This window comes from Ctenopharyngodon idella, chromosome 22 (genome assembly GCF_019924925.1).
Source record: "Ctenopharyngodon idella isolate HZGC_01 chromosome 22, HZGC01, whole genome shotgun sequence".
NCBI lineage: Eukaryota > Metazoa > Chordata > Actinopteri > Cypriniformes > Xenocyprididae > Ctenopharyngodon > Ctenopharyngodon idella.
In genome coordinates, this window is record NC_067241.1 from 2,920,179 (window position 1) to 2,933,006 (window position 12,828).

A 12,828-nucleotide genomic window follows, 5' to 3' on the forward strand; every position below is an offset into this window, starting at 1 on the left:
GGGGCAGTCTTAAAAATAGTGGTTAAAAACATTTTTATAAATCATAAATTCAGATGTTTATTCTTTGTAATGTGTGAAAAGTATTGATATTAAAAGTTAATTATTTGTACATGATTGTATGTTTTATTTCATAGTGTGATATTTGGGGAATTATATTGAATCCAATTAGGGTCAATTTGACCCGGATCAGAAATCGAACAGTGCATGAGGGTTAAAGCTGCAGTCCGTAACTTTTGCCATTTTAGTGGTTAATAAACAAAACAGCATGGGTCTTGCAGAAGAACACTGTAGCTGGAGCTACTTATCTCTGTTTATGTCTATGACGTGTCCCGCTATCCTACTCTGCAATGGTGCCAACCCGAACTCCGGATATAAATGCTTATTATAGGTGTACCATGGTGATTCAGGATAAGACAAAAACACAGTTTGGATTCATGATATACTCGCTCATTATATAAATTGTGTAAATTTTGAACACATAAAAGTTACAGACTGCAGCTTTAAAATTAGCACTGTCCAACAAAAACACTAGCAGATAAAGTTTCAAGGCAGTCTCCCTTGAGTTCCTTGTGCCCTCAATCGCTGTATGATTGTGCCTCATCAAGCAGCCTTCATTTTGTGTCCTTCATTCAGCTCATTTTGAAGGATGCATCAAGTGTATCCCCTGCATCCTTCAATCACCCACAATCCTTTGCACACATTCATGGACTTACGGAAAAGGAGCCGACATTGTGCTTGTCTGAGTTCATTATGAAATGTAAGACAGAAAAAATCAGAACTGTATGATCATGTTAAATTGTGAGATATAGGCCTAGCCCAAACCTGAAATTGCGAAAAAAAAAAAAATTTCTCTTAATATTCAATATAAAGTCACAAAATAGCTTTTTTAATTTTGTATGTATGTTGAAACTTTAATTTTGTTTATAGCTTTGAGTTTGATGTTTTGACTTGAACATGTACTGTACGTCTGCATGATGTCTGTTAAAGATCAGCTCATCTGAAAAGCATCTGCTGTTTGCAAACATCTGATAGACGTCTTTAAGATGTCAGTTTTACATACATTCTAAATTATAAACATCTTAAAGACATTTTTTAAACATTTATTTGACATCTGACAGGAAACGTCCTATAGACGTATTGCAGATGAGCAAACAGTCTAAAAAATAAGTCTTCCAGATGTAAACGTCTCCGAAATGTACGTGTGTTATCGGGGTAAGAACTTTTTATTGCCTAAAGAACTTTGTGAATTTATTTATTTATTTTTTTTAATCAAAAGTTTGCTGTATGGAAACTTTATAAAATACATTTTATAGCTATTTAAATTAAGCAGCTGTTGTTTTGTTTTGTGTTGTTTTTTGACAATTAGAGCAGTCAGTGGCAGTAAATAATGAAAATGTTTCTGTTTCATTTTTATTCATTTATTATTATTTTTATTATCAGCATCATTTGAGTGGATTTGGATTCTTTTTTATGTACAATATTTAGTATTCATCTCATGCTCTCAAGCTGCATGAACTCCACAAGTTCAACATGAACTATATCATTCAGCATGATTTGAGAATGAAAATGTGTCTCAGATTATTGGACCTCACTGTATGTCATTTTTTATTAACATTGAAAATTATTTTTTTCTGTCTCTCCAGGTGGAATAGGCTAATGATTACGACTCTCAGACTAGACAGTGTTATCAAAAGCAGCTTCTATGAAAGTTCTCACTGGAGACAAATGGCATCCTGAGGTCAGTATGGAAGCACTGCAGTTGTCCGGATTCACATATCCAAATTGAGAATAAAACAGAGAAACTTTTATTTGCGTTGCTTTTCAAGCTTTGCTACTGCTGTGCTGATATGATATGCTATCCGACCTTCCACACTTTCTCAGGATTGTGTTTAAAATACAAGAAATCCAGCAAGCAGGAGTAAATATTTCCAGTGGTTGACATTATGCCCTAGGCTTAATTTAGAACTTATTTTACAAAACATTTCAATAAAAGGTACAAAACATTTAACCTCTCACGTCCATACTGGCATTTTAAGACTGTATGACAGAACATTTTAAACGAGGATTGATTCAGCTGGAGCAAAAAAGACGGTCAAACCATGAACAGTGAACACGCAAGAAACTACAATACCCATAATGCACCTGGAAGAAAAACCGCGCCTCGGTCGCACAATGACGTATGAACATTTAGCGGGCGGCAGACTCAAAACCATACTCACTCAGGGGCTGTTTACTGTTCAGTCAACAAGCAAAACTCGGCAGTAACAACATTAGTAAGTCAAGATATCATCTCATATAATGGTTAATGAAATAATCTGCTTCATATAGACGTTTTATATAACATTTCGACAAAACTGAGTTCGCAGTCTTCATGGATCAACATTGGGCTGTTAGTTAAGGGGAATGTGTCATTATAAATGTGTATTGTTAAAATGGCTAAGTGCTAAAATATTGTTGTCTTAATAACTGTGTCGTGTTCATTCAGACACACGTTATGCAGAGAATCAGTCGTCTGAAGCGGGAGATGCAGCTTCTCAGTGCTGAACCTCCTCCGGGAGTCTCGTGCTGGCAGACTGAAGGACGAGTGGATGAACTACAAGCCCGTCAGTCTGCCTTCATATGATATTATATGCAATATCAAAGTAAACCTTGAATGCTGACAGCATCCTCTCCCCTGCATTACTCCTGTGTTTGATATAGAGATCGTTGGAGGTGCAAATACTCCTTATGAAGGAGGTGTGTTCACACTGGAAATCAGCATACCTGAGAGGTGAGACTATTGTACACACTTGTGATCCTGATGGTCAAGGCAATATGTGCAACATTTTTTAATGGAAGCGTTGTACTATATTTTAGTTCAATACTATTTTGTTCTGTATTGTTTTATATTTTAATCTGATTTAATGATAGGAAATGGTATTCACCTCTAAAAAAGGCATGATTTATTTCTTTATAAAATAATTAACTACTAGATGCATTTACACCGATCAGGCATAACATTATGACCACCTTCCTAATATTGTGTTGGTCCTTTTGCTGCCAAACCTGCCCTGACCTGTTGAGGCATGGGCTCCACTAGACCCCTGAAGGTGTGCTGTGGTATCTGGCACCAAGATGTTAGCAGCAGATCCTTTAAGTCCTGTAAGTTGCGAGGTGGAGCCTCCATGGATCGGACTTGTTTGTTCAGCACATCCCACAGATGCTCAATTGGATTGAGATCTGGGGATTTTGGAGGCCAAGTCAACACCTTGAACTTGTTGTGCTCCTCAAACCATTCCTAAACCATTTTTGCTTTGTGGCAGGGCGCATTATCCTGCTGAAAGAGTCCACAGCCACCAGGGAATACCGTTTCCATGAAAGGGTGTACATGGTCTGCAGCAGTGCTTAGGTAGGTGGTACGTGTCAAAGTAACATCCACATGGATGGCAGGACCCAAAGCATCACACTGCCTCTGTCGGCTTGCCTTCTTCCCATAGTGCATCCTGGTGCCATGTGTTCCCCAGGTAAGTGACGCACATGCACCCGGCCATCCACATGATGTAAAAGAAAACATGATTCATCAGACCAGGCCACCTTCTTCCATTGCTCCGTGGTCCAGTTCTGATGCTCACGTGCCCACTGTTGGTGCTTTCGGCGGTGGACAGGGGTCAGCATGGGCACCCTGACTGGTCTGCGGCTATGCAGCCCCATACGCAACAAACTGCGATGCACTGTGTATTCTGACACCTTTCTATCAGAACCAGCATTAATTTCTTGAGCAATTTGAGCTACAGTAGCTCGTCTGTTGGATCGGACCACACAGGCCAGCCTTTGCTCCCCACATGAATCAAAGAGCCTTGGCCGCCCATGACCCTGTTGCCGGTTCACCACTGTTTCTTCCTTGAACCACTTTTGATAGATACTGACCACTGCAGAATGGGAACACCCCACAAGAGCTGCATTTTGGAGATGCTCTGACCCAGTCGTTTAACCATCATAATTTGGCCCTTGTCAAACTCGCTCTCATCCTTACGCTTGCCCATTTTTCCTGCTTCTAACACATCAACTTTGAGAACAACATGTTCACTTGCTGCCTAATATATCCCACCCACTAACAGGTGTCGTGATGAAGAGATAATCAGTGTTATTCACTTCACCTGTCAATGGTCATAATGTTATGTCTGATCGGTGTATATAGCAGTTTAAATAAATAGATTTTAGACATGTTTAACACTTCTTATGTTTGAAGGTATCCGTTTGAGCCGCCAAAGATGCGTTTCCTGACGCCCATCTATCACCCCAACATTGATAATGCAGGACGCATTTGTCTTGATGCTCTGAAATTGCCACCAAAGGTAAAGACTGAAAAAAACAAATGAACCCAAACCATTAATATAATTCTAATGTAAATTGTATGTTTTGCAAATCATAATTTTTCAGTGTTAATATGACACTTGTAGTCATTAACACTGAAAGTAGACCCTTTTTATGCATATTATCTGCTGCTATTGTAAACTATTCAACTGTCATTTTGGTATTCATGCATTTTCTTTCAAAGGGAGCTTGGAGGCCCTCTCTCAACATTTCAACAGTACTCACTTCCATACAGTTACTGATGTCCGAACCGAACCCTGACGACCCACTCATGGCTGATATAGTGAGTTTGAGATACTGTATGTTCCCTGTGTTTTAAAGGTCAAGCGTGTAACTTATGGAATTGAAATCTGTTTGTTTGAACAGCCTGACATAACAGTAGGTGTGTTTACATGGAGCATTGTTATCGGTTTAAAAATCCAATCCGAATGAAAATGCTCCATGTAAACACCTTAATCGGAATAAAAATGCCCAAACCAAATGAAATTATAATCGGTTTGAGAGGGGTGGGATAAACCTTTCTATAAACTGAACAAAATAAAAATTCTGCCATGTAAATGTGTTAAACCGATTACTTTGTGTCTACGTCATCACGTCAAGAGGCCAGGGGTCGTCAGAATGCGCGGTGGCAAAATCAAAATGAAGTAAAACTGAAACAAAGCTTCTGCTTTTCGGAGGAGGGAGGGGTAGTATTGAGAAGCTTAGAGATCCAAGGCCACCAAAAAGGTCAGCTTCCTGCATCCGTCTGTTCCTCATACCTTCCAGCAGTAATATGCTACACATTCACGCTGTTGCTTGATTAAGAGCAACACTTTACATAAAAACGGCGCACATAAGAAGTAATGGAACTCCATGTTGACAGGAATACAAGGCGGCAAACAGGACATAGGCTGATGTGCGCATGTCACATAGTCATTCCAATTGAAAACGCCGGCACAAGTCATGCAAACACCAGATCAGATTAGATAACGTCTCATGTAAACAGTCCACCGAATCTTTCAATTGGAATGATTTTAATCGGAATGACAAAAAAGTGTACATGTAAACATGGCTATTTACTGAACCAGTGGCTTAAGTTGAGGATTAGCTGTTTGTTCAAACAATGATTTTGTTTTTGTGCTGCTTTCATTACTTCATGAGGTGTTCTGACTTTCTTTGCTCTAACATTACTCTTGAAAATTAAAGAAGCGTCTTACTTTCCAGTCCTCAGAATTTAAATACAACAAACCACTGTATCTAGAGAAGGCAAAGAAATGGACGGCTGAACATGCAATCCAGAAGAACAAGGTATGATTTGTGCTTTTTAGGGCTGTCGAGGCTGGCAAAGCCTGAGCTCAACATGCTGTCATTACACATATGAGCCACTGGGGGGAGCCATTTTTTGATTCTTCACTCTGTTTAACTTCTCTCTTGTGTTTTGAAGGGTTGTGTGGAGACAGAAGAAAAGACTTCTACAGAGAATAAAAATAAGAAAGCTGCTCACAAGAGAGAAGCACTTGGTGCACAGGAGAATTTAGAGCATACCAAGAAAGTATGCATGTAGTAGGTTTATATTTTACAAATGACTGATACATAATGATTATACATATTGTTTCTTTGTGGTATGATTATTTTTCTTGTTTACTGTTGATGTAAATGTAATAAATATATTTAAAGTTACACTAAATGTGCATCTTCCCTAATTGTTCATTAGTCCTTAATACATGGCATCTGTTGTATAAAAAGCCTGAAAATATCAATATAAAATATCTTAATACACATTTATTATACTTTACAATCTGATCCCGACAAAGCTATGTTTCAGATTGCAACCTGTTTAAATCACTCATGGTTCTGTTTATATCTTTAGTTTATAGCACTGACTTTTTCAGTATATTTAACTTTTTGCACTTCTACTAAAGATTTATTCACTTGTGGTCTGCAAACAAGATGATTATTACATAGGGGTGTAACGGTACATGTATTCGTCCCGAACCGTCACGTTACGGACGTCACTGTTCGGTTCATGCAGTATGACGACGAATACAGGCGATCCACACTCCAATCCAAAAGAGTTAAAGTAATGCCTTTTAGCCTGACCTATTTGAACCAGCATTAACCACTAATAATCGCAATAAGCTCTGTGTTTTGTTACTTTCGATAAGAAACAAAGTGCCATCTTTCAAATTCTGTCTATTTTATCATGAAATTCAAACAATAAATGCCATTTTGACGCTTTTTGATGTGGCGTGACAGATCGCTGTATAAGCTCCTCAGTTCAAACGGCAGCGCGGAGCGCAAGTGAACGCGATCATCCCTTCCTCTTCACTACTACAGAATGAACATGAAGGTACTTTGAAAGATACAGTACAACTTAGTGTTTCAACCGTGGAAAGATGTCAGTAAAACAGTTTGTAAACAATGTCATGTAGTATTACATTTACCTCAGAAAAGCCATTCAGTGTCAACAGCTTGTTAATTTGCTAGAGAAATGAACTGTTTCGCTAAATAAATGCACTATATTACATGCGTCGTGCTGCTCATGTGACCAGATTAGGCCAATACTGAGCCGGGGGTGAAAACTTTTTGAATTTGAAGATCAAGGTAAATTGTACTTAATTTGTCTCTGGGAAACATGTAGGTATCTTCTGTTGCTTCCAAAGGGCAGTACCAAATGAAGAAAATTGATATTTAAACAAAATAAGAAAAATTTGGACATCTTTATCCTGTTCAAAAGTTTTCACCCCTGACTTTTAATGCATTGTGTTTCCTTCTGGAGCATCAGTGAATGTTTGAACCGTTTTTAATAGTTGTGTTTGAGTCCCTCAATTGTCCTCAGTGTAAAAAGATGATGGATCTCAAAATCATAAAGTCACTGCTGGAAAGGGTTCAAATATGCAAAAGATGGTGGAAATCTGCAGGACCTGGAGGATTTTTCTGAAGAACAGAGCTCAGTTTAACTGCTCAGAGCAAACAAGAGACTCATGAACAACCATCACAAAAAAAAAAAAAAAAAGATAGATCATCCAGTTAACCACACACAGTATTAAGAATCAATGGTTCACAAACTTTTGAACGGGGTCATTTTAATAAATTCAGCTATTTTTTGTCTTGTGAATTATATGTAAACATCTTTTATGTAAAATATCTTAATCAGGACAGTACTAAATAAAAAATAACATGCATGTTGTATTATCTCTTTTATTTTGTTAATTTTTCACATTTTCACAGATTCTGCAAGGGGTTCACAAACTTTCAAGTGGCACTGTATATGGATGGATGAATTGTACTTGGGCTACTTTCTCACAAACGCATCATTTTACATTTTTCGTTTTCAGATACAAATGCCTGAAAGGTGTTTTTGTTCACTTTTTACTACTACATTATTGATACTCCAATAAATTTTCAGTCACTAAATTATTAGGTTTTTTTTTTTTTTTTTTGCTATTTTTATGAAATTATTGTTAAAAAAAAAAAAAAAAAAAAAAATTGCATTCAATTCTGCTTTGGATATAAATGTTCCTGTGTAAAATAAATAATTTTGTTTTGTGTGCATAGAAATGCTGTCTAAAAAGGTGGGCAAACAGCTGGGTCACCCCATGTATTCTTTAACTGGATGGTTGGTAAGCAAGTTCTTTAAATGGCACAATCAGATTTTGGAGGAAAATGCAGTGAAATTGAGCAACATAAAACCCAACGACACGGTGCTGGAGCTGGGTCATGGGCCGGGCCTTGGTCTGCAGGCGGCCTCGCAGCTCCTCACGGGCCCGAGAGGGAAACTGATCGGTGTGGACTACTCACAATACATGCATCAGATGGCCAGTGAGCGCATGAAGGAGCAGATCTCCAGAGGAAAGGCTGTGTTGTATTGCAGTGATTTGGTGGCCATGCCAATACAGGAAAACACTGTTGACAAGGTGTTTCACTGCAACTGTTATTACTTCTGGCCGGATCTGAAAGCGGGAGCGACAGCGATCCCCAGAGTGATGAAACCAGGTGAGATTATGAGAACTTGGGTGATTAAGTAAAATAAGCCAGAAACGATAGCTTAATTTTTCATCTGAACATAAACATTTGTGAGATTTATTCAATCTAAACAGTTTTGAGGTTAAATTATGTAATTTTTGTCATTGGAAATAACTGTAATATTCAAATATGTTGTTATCTCTGTTGTTATCTCTGTTGGTTAAAGGGTTAGTTCACCCAAAAATGAAAAAAAGGAAAAAAAAATGTCGTCAATTAGGCCTACTCACCCTCATGTCATGCAAAACTCATAAGTCTTTTGTTCATCTTCAAAACAAATCTAAGATTTCCATTCTTCCACTGACAGTCCACGCAACTACCACTTTGTCAAAAAAAGTTTATAAAGAAATCATAAAACAAATCCATATGAATCGAGAGGTTTAGTCCAAATTTTCTGAAGAGACATGCTGGCTTTATATGATGAGTGAATTTAGGCTTTTATTCACATATAAACATTGATCAGTGAACATAAACAGAAGCTCAACCATTTTTTGACAGGCAAGAACAAACCACATTGGTTCTTGTGGATGCTCAAAAAGTGCTGCGGAACACGAGAATGAACCTCATTGGTTCATGCAGAAGCTCAAACGTGCTGTGTAACACACAATAATTTTATTTTAATTGCATTAAATGATTGGTGTCATGCTGCTGTGACTTCACCCTTGCAGGCTCACTATTGGCTGATTCAGTGGTTGAGGGTGGCCATTTTGTGTTGACACCTCAGTCAGCACTTAAAGGCATTGTTCACACAAAAAGGAAAACTATTCCATGATTTACTCACCCTCAAGCCATCCTAGGTGTATATGACTATCTTCTTTCAGACGAACACAATCGGAGATATATTTAAAAATATCCTTAGTCCTCCAAGCTTTATAATGGTTGTGAATGGCTGCCCACATTTTAAAGACAAAACAAAAAAAAAATGAATCCATATGACTCCAGGGGGTTAATAAAGGCCTTTTGAAGCGAAGCAATGCGTTTGTGTAAGACAAATATCCTTATTTAAAACTTTATAAAGTAAAATAACGAGCTTCCAGCGCGACAGCTATATGCATTCGACGTACGTCCAAAAAACCTCCATAGTACACAATGCCATGACTTTCTACACAATGACATGACGTACTATGTGTCTAATTCTCCTTTTGCCATTTTAGACTTATAATTTGCTCTCTCTTCAGCGCCTCCACGTTCGTCATTGCGTCATCACATTAAGTCAAATGTTGCTCTTCCGCCCAAATCGACTTGCGCAGTATGCGTACGGTCGTCCACCGGAAGCTAGTTATTTAAATTTAAAAAGTTTTAAATATGGATATTTTTCTTACAAAAACACATCCCTTCGCTTCCCTGATGTCATATGGATTAATTTTTTTTATGAATGGATGCTTTTTTTTTTTTTTTGGTCTTCAAAATTTGGGCAACCATTCTACCATTATAAACCTTGGAGGACTAAGGATATTTTTAAAATATATCTCTGATTGTGTTCGTCTGAAAGAAGATAGTCTTATACACTTAGGATGGCTTGAGGGTGAGTAAATCACGGAATAATTTTCATTTTTGGGTGCACTATCCCTTTAAGAATCAGTCTTAGACTTTGTTGAAAGTTGCTTTTAGCTTCTTTATAAAAGTCTTCTACTCTTAGTCAAGATAATTAATTTTTGACATTACATTTAAGTCAAAGCTTATACTATTCTTACAAGCATTTCTGAGAAGTTTGATATGGGCCCCGATTTTTTAAAACCCTCCAGATACCATGTACAGGTGATTAACAAATAATTGTGAATATTTTTTTATGCCTAACAATTACCTTTTTCATATTTCATTTAGTTGCAAAATTCATGTATATAATATTCTCTCTATATTTTAATCAAATCATGATTCATAAAAAAGAAAACAGTATGAAATAAATGTTAAAAGTAATAAATAAGCTGCAAACTGCATCTCTCATTCAAACTTTGCTCTCTCTCTCGCACGCTGTACCAGCCTTCTGTCCTTACTGGATTTTTTAAAAAAAGTCATGCCTCTTAAATTTGATTTTAGTTGTCAGTATATGCCTTAACATTACTGCAGTAATGGTAGACACACTAATGGTAGTAGGTCTTTGATACTGTCCAGATTGGCAGCAACAAACCCGTCTTTATTGTGCTTTGTATAAAAGGTACTTTAAAAAGTCATGGGAACCCTGAACAAAATATTCCCAGATAAAATGGTTGGGAAAGAAGTTATACAAATACAACACTGTTCTGATAATATTTTTGTATGTGGTCTTTATGAAGTCATTGGTTTCTAAAATCATTAAAAACAGTAGTTCACACATTTGTGCAAACTTGATGATTCATGTGAACATGATTTGAAAACTTTGGCCCTAAATTTAAAAAAAACAGAACAATGTTATGCTATGTGACGGTGTGTACAGCAAACAAGCTAAAAAACCCAGAACTAAGTTTTTATAAGCTGTCAACAAAAAAAATGAGCATTTAAGGACACATTTCGGATTTCGCATGGATTTCGCTAGCCTGTTAACTCTTCATCTATGAGTCCATTAAACAACTGTGGTAAGCCTGAATCAGTCAACAAACACTGAGTCATGTCATCTACCCCTATATTTGTCACTTGCACTGCCTGTCACATGTGCAGTATAGCTTTCTCTGTCAGCGATGAGGAATCCATGTCATAAATGCAGGGAAATAGTCAGGCTGACAGAGACGATTTCAGAATTAGAGACACGCATCCAAACTTTAATTGATGATAGTAAGAATGCAAGGGCTGTAGATAATGTTTTGGATGCGACTAGCTTAGCGAACCCCATACATTGTTCGGTTCCAGCTGTAGAGCCCATGCAGCATGGCGACTGGGTGACTGTGAGACGGCATAGTCGCGGGACACAGCCACCAGGGAATACTGTTTTTCCTGAAAGGGTGTACATGGTCTGCAACAATGCTTAGGTAGGTGGTATGTGTCAGGACCCAAGGTTTCCCAGCAGAACGTTGCCCAAAGCATCGCACTGCCTCCTCCGGCTTGCCTTCTTCCCATAGTGCATCCTGGTGCCATGTGTTCCCAAGGTTCCCAAGGTACTGCATTTGGTTGAAGCTTGATGGCATACGACTGCTTGATGACCCCCAAACCAATGCACAGTTTTGGGTATATTTTCTTTAGAGTCATTATGTCTATACTGTCCAATCTCGTGACTAGATCTAGACAAGTTATTGCTGGCCTATGCCAAATAATGCCATTTGCAGCTACAGTAACATACACACATCCTGTGTTGCTTCGGCTTTACCCTTTTGCAGCACTAACCTGCTCATGCCTATTACCTCCAGTGGTTGTCCACCTGGCCCAATGAGAGGCCTGGTCACAGGTTTGACAGTAGGCTTTTTAGTATGTGAGAAAATGTTCTTGAATGTGCGCTCCGAGATTGCAGTCACATCAGCCTCAGTGTAAATCTTGAATTTCACTTTTGTGCCTGCTACTGCAATTTCAGTTATCCATGGGCCCTCACTGGCTGTCAGTGATCCAAGAAATATGGTGCTTTCCTCTGTCACCTCATGAACTGACTTAACTGAAGTGCACACACGCTGGAAATGTCCTTTTTTTTCTCCACACCTTCTATAGAATTTACATCGTTCGCAGGGCATTGGTGTTTTGGATGGGAGGGAGATTTTCCACATTTTGGACATGAACTGCTTCCAGCCTTTGTTTTGTTCAGTCTTTGATTAGAAGGCTTCCATTTTCTCTGTGTAGCACTGCTTTTATATACTCTGTCAACTGAACAAGCTTCTTTTGCATCATCTCTTAAATCACATTGCTGTTTTTTCACTTCTTCTGACTGTATAGCCATGCTAATAACTTTCTCTAGAGTCAAATCTTTTTCAAGCTGCATTCCTTCAGACAGTCCTAGATCGGCCAGTCCCACTACCAATCTGTCTCTAATGAGCTTGTCATGTAGTTTTCCATAATCACAGTGTTCGACTAGAGTATATAATGCAGTCACAAAGGATTCCACTGTTTCATTGTCCCCTTGTTTCCGCAGGTTAAATCTAGCCCTCTCGTAAATTACATTTTTCACAACAAAGTGCGAATGCGTCTCTTACTGTCACATACACATTATTCTGCTCGTCCGTGAGCTTTAGTCTTTGCAAAATGTCATCCGCCTCGTCACCCTTGCAATATACAAGTGTGTTCACCTGATTTCCAGGTTACTTGCTTGATGAAACCGTTCAAATCGTCGGATCCATCTGAGCCACTCCTACGGCTTGGAGAAATCAAAGGGCTCTGGCAGCTGAATGTTGAATGTTGCGCTCTGTCCCGATGTGACAACATTTACTGGCTCCTGTCTGTGTATGTCCTCCTCCTGTGCCTCTTCCATAGCTAACACTTTTCCCTCGGATCCCACGAGGTTAGCATGAGGCACGGAAACTTTAGCGCTCTTCGCTAAACTGACAAGACTAAGCTACGCTCTGTACGAGTGAACGATTG

At 38.4% G+C, this 12,828-nt stretch overlaps 1 protein-coding gene across 1 annotated transcript; it reads left to right on the plus strand.

The window, feature by feature from the left end:
- Window positions 1-2,131: 2,131 nt before the first annotated feature.
- ube2t (ubiquitin-conjugating enzyme E2T (putative)) lies at window positions 2,132-6,019 on the plus strand. The gene is made up of 7 exons (XM_051880256.1): window positions 2,132-2,273; window positions 2,486-2,603; window positions 2,701-2,770; window positions 4,229-4,334; window positions 4,538-4,636; window positions 5,557-5,640; window positions 5,777-6,019. The coding sequence occupies exons 2-7, from the start codon at window positions 2,495-2,497 to the stop codon at window positions 5,894-5,896; spliced, it is 588 nt and encodes a 195-aa protein (XP_051736216.1). The 5' UTR covers window positions 2,132-2,273; window positions 2,486-2,494; the 3' UTR covers window positions 5,897-6,019.
- The last annotated feature ends 6,809 nt before the right edge of the window (window positions 6,020-12,828 follow it).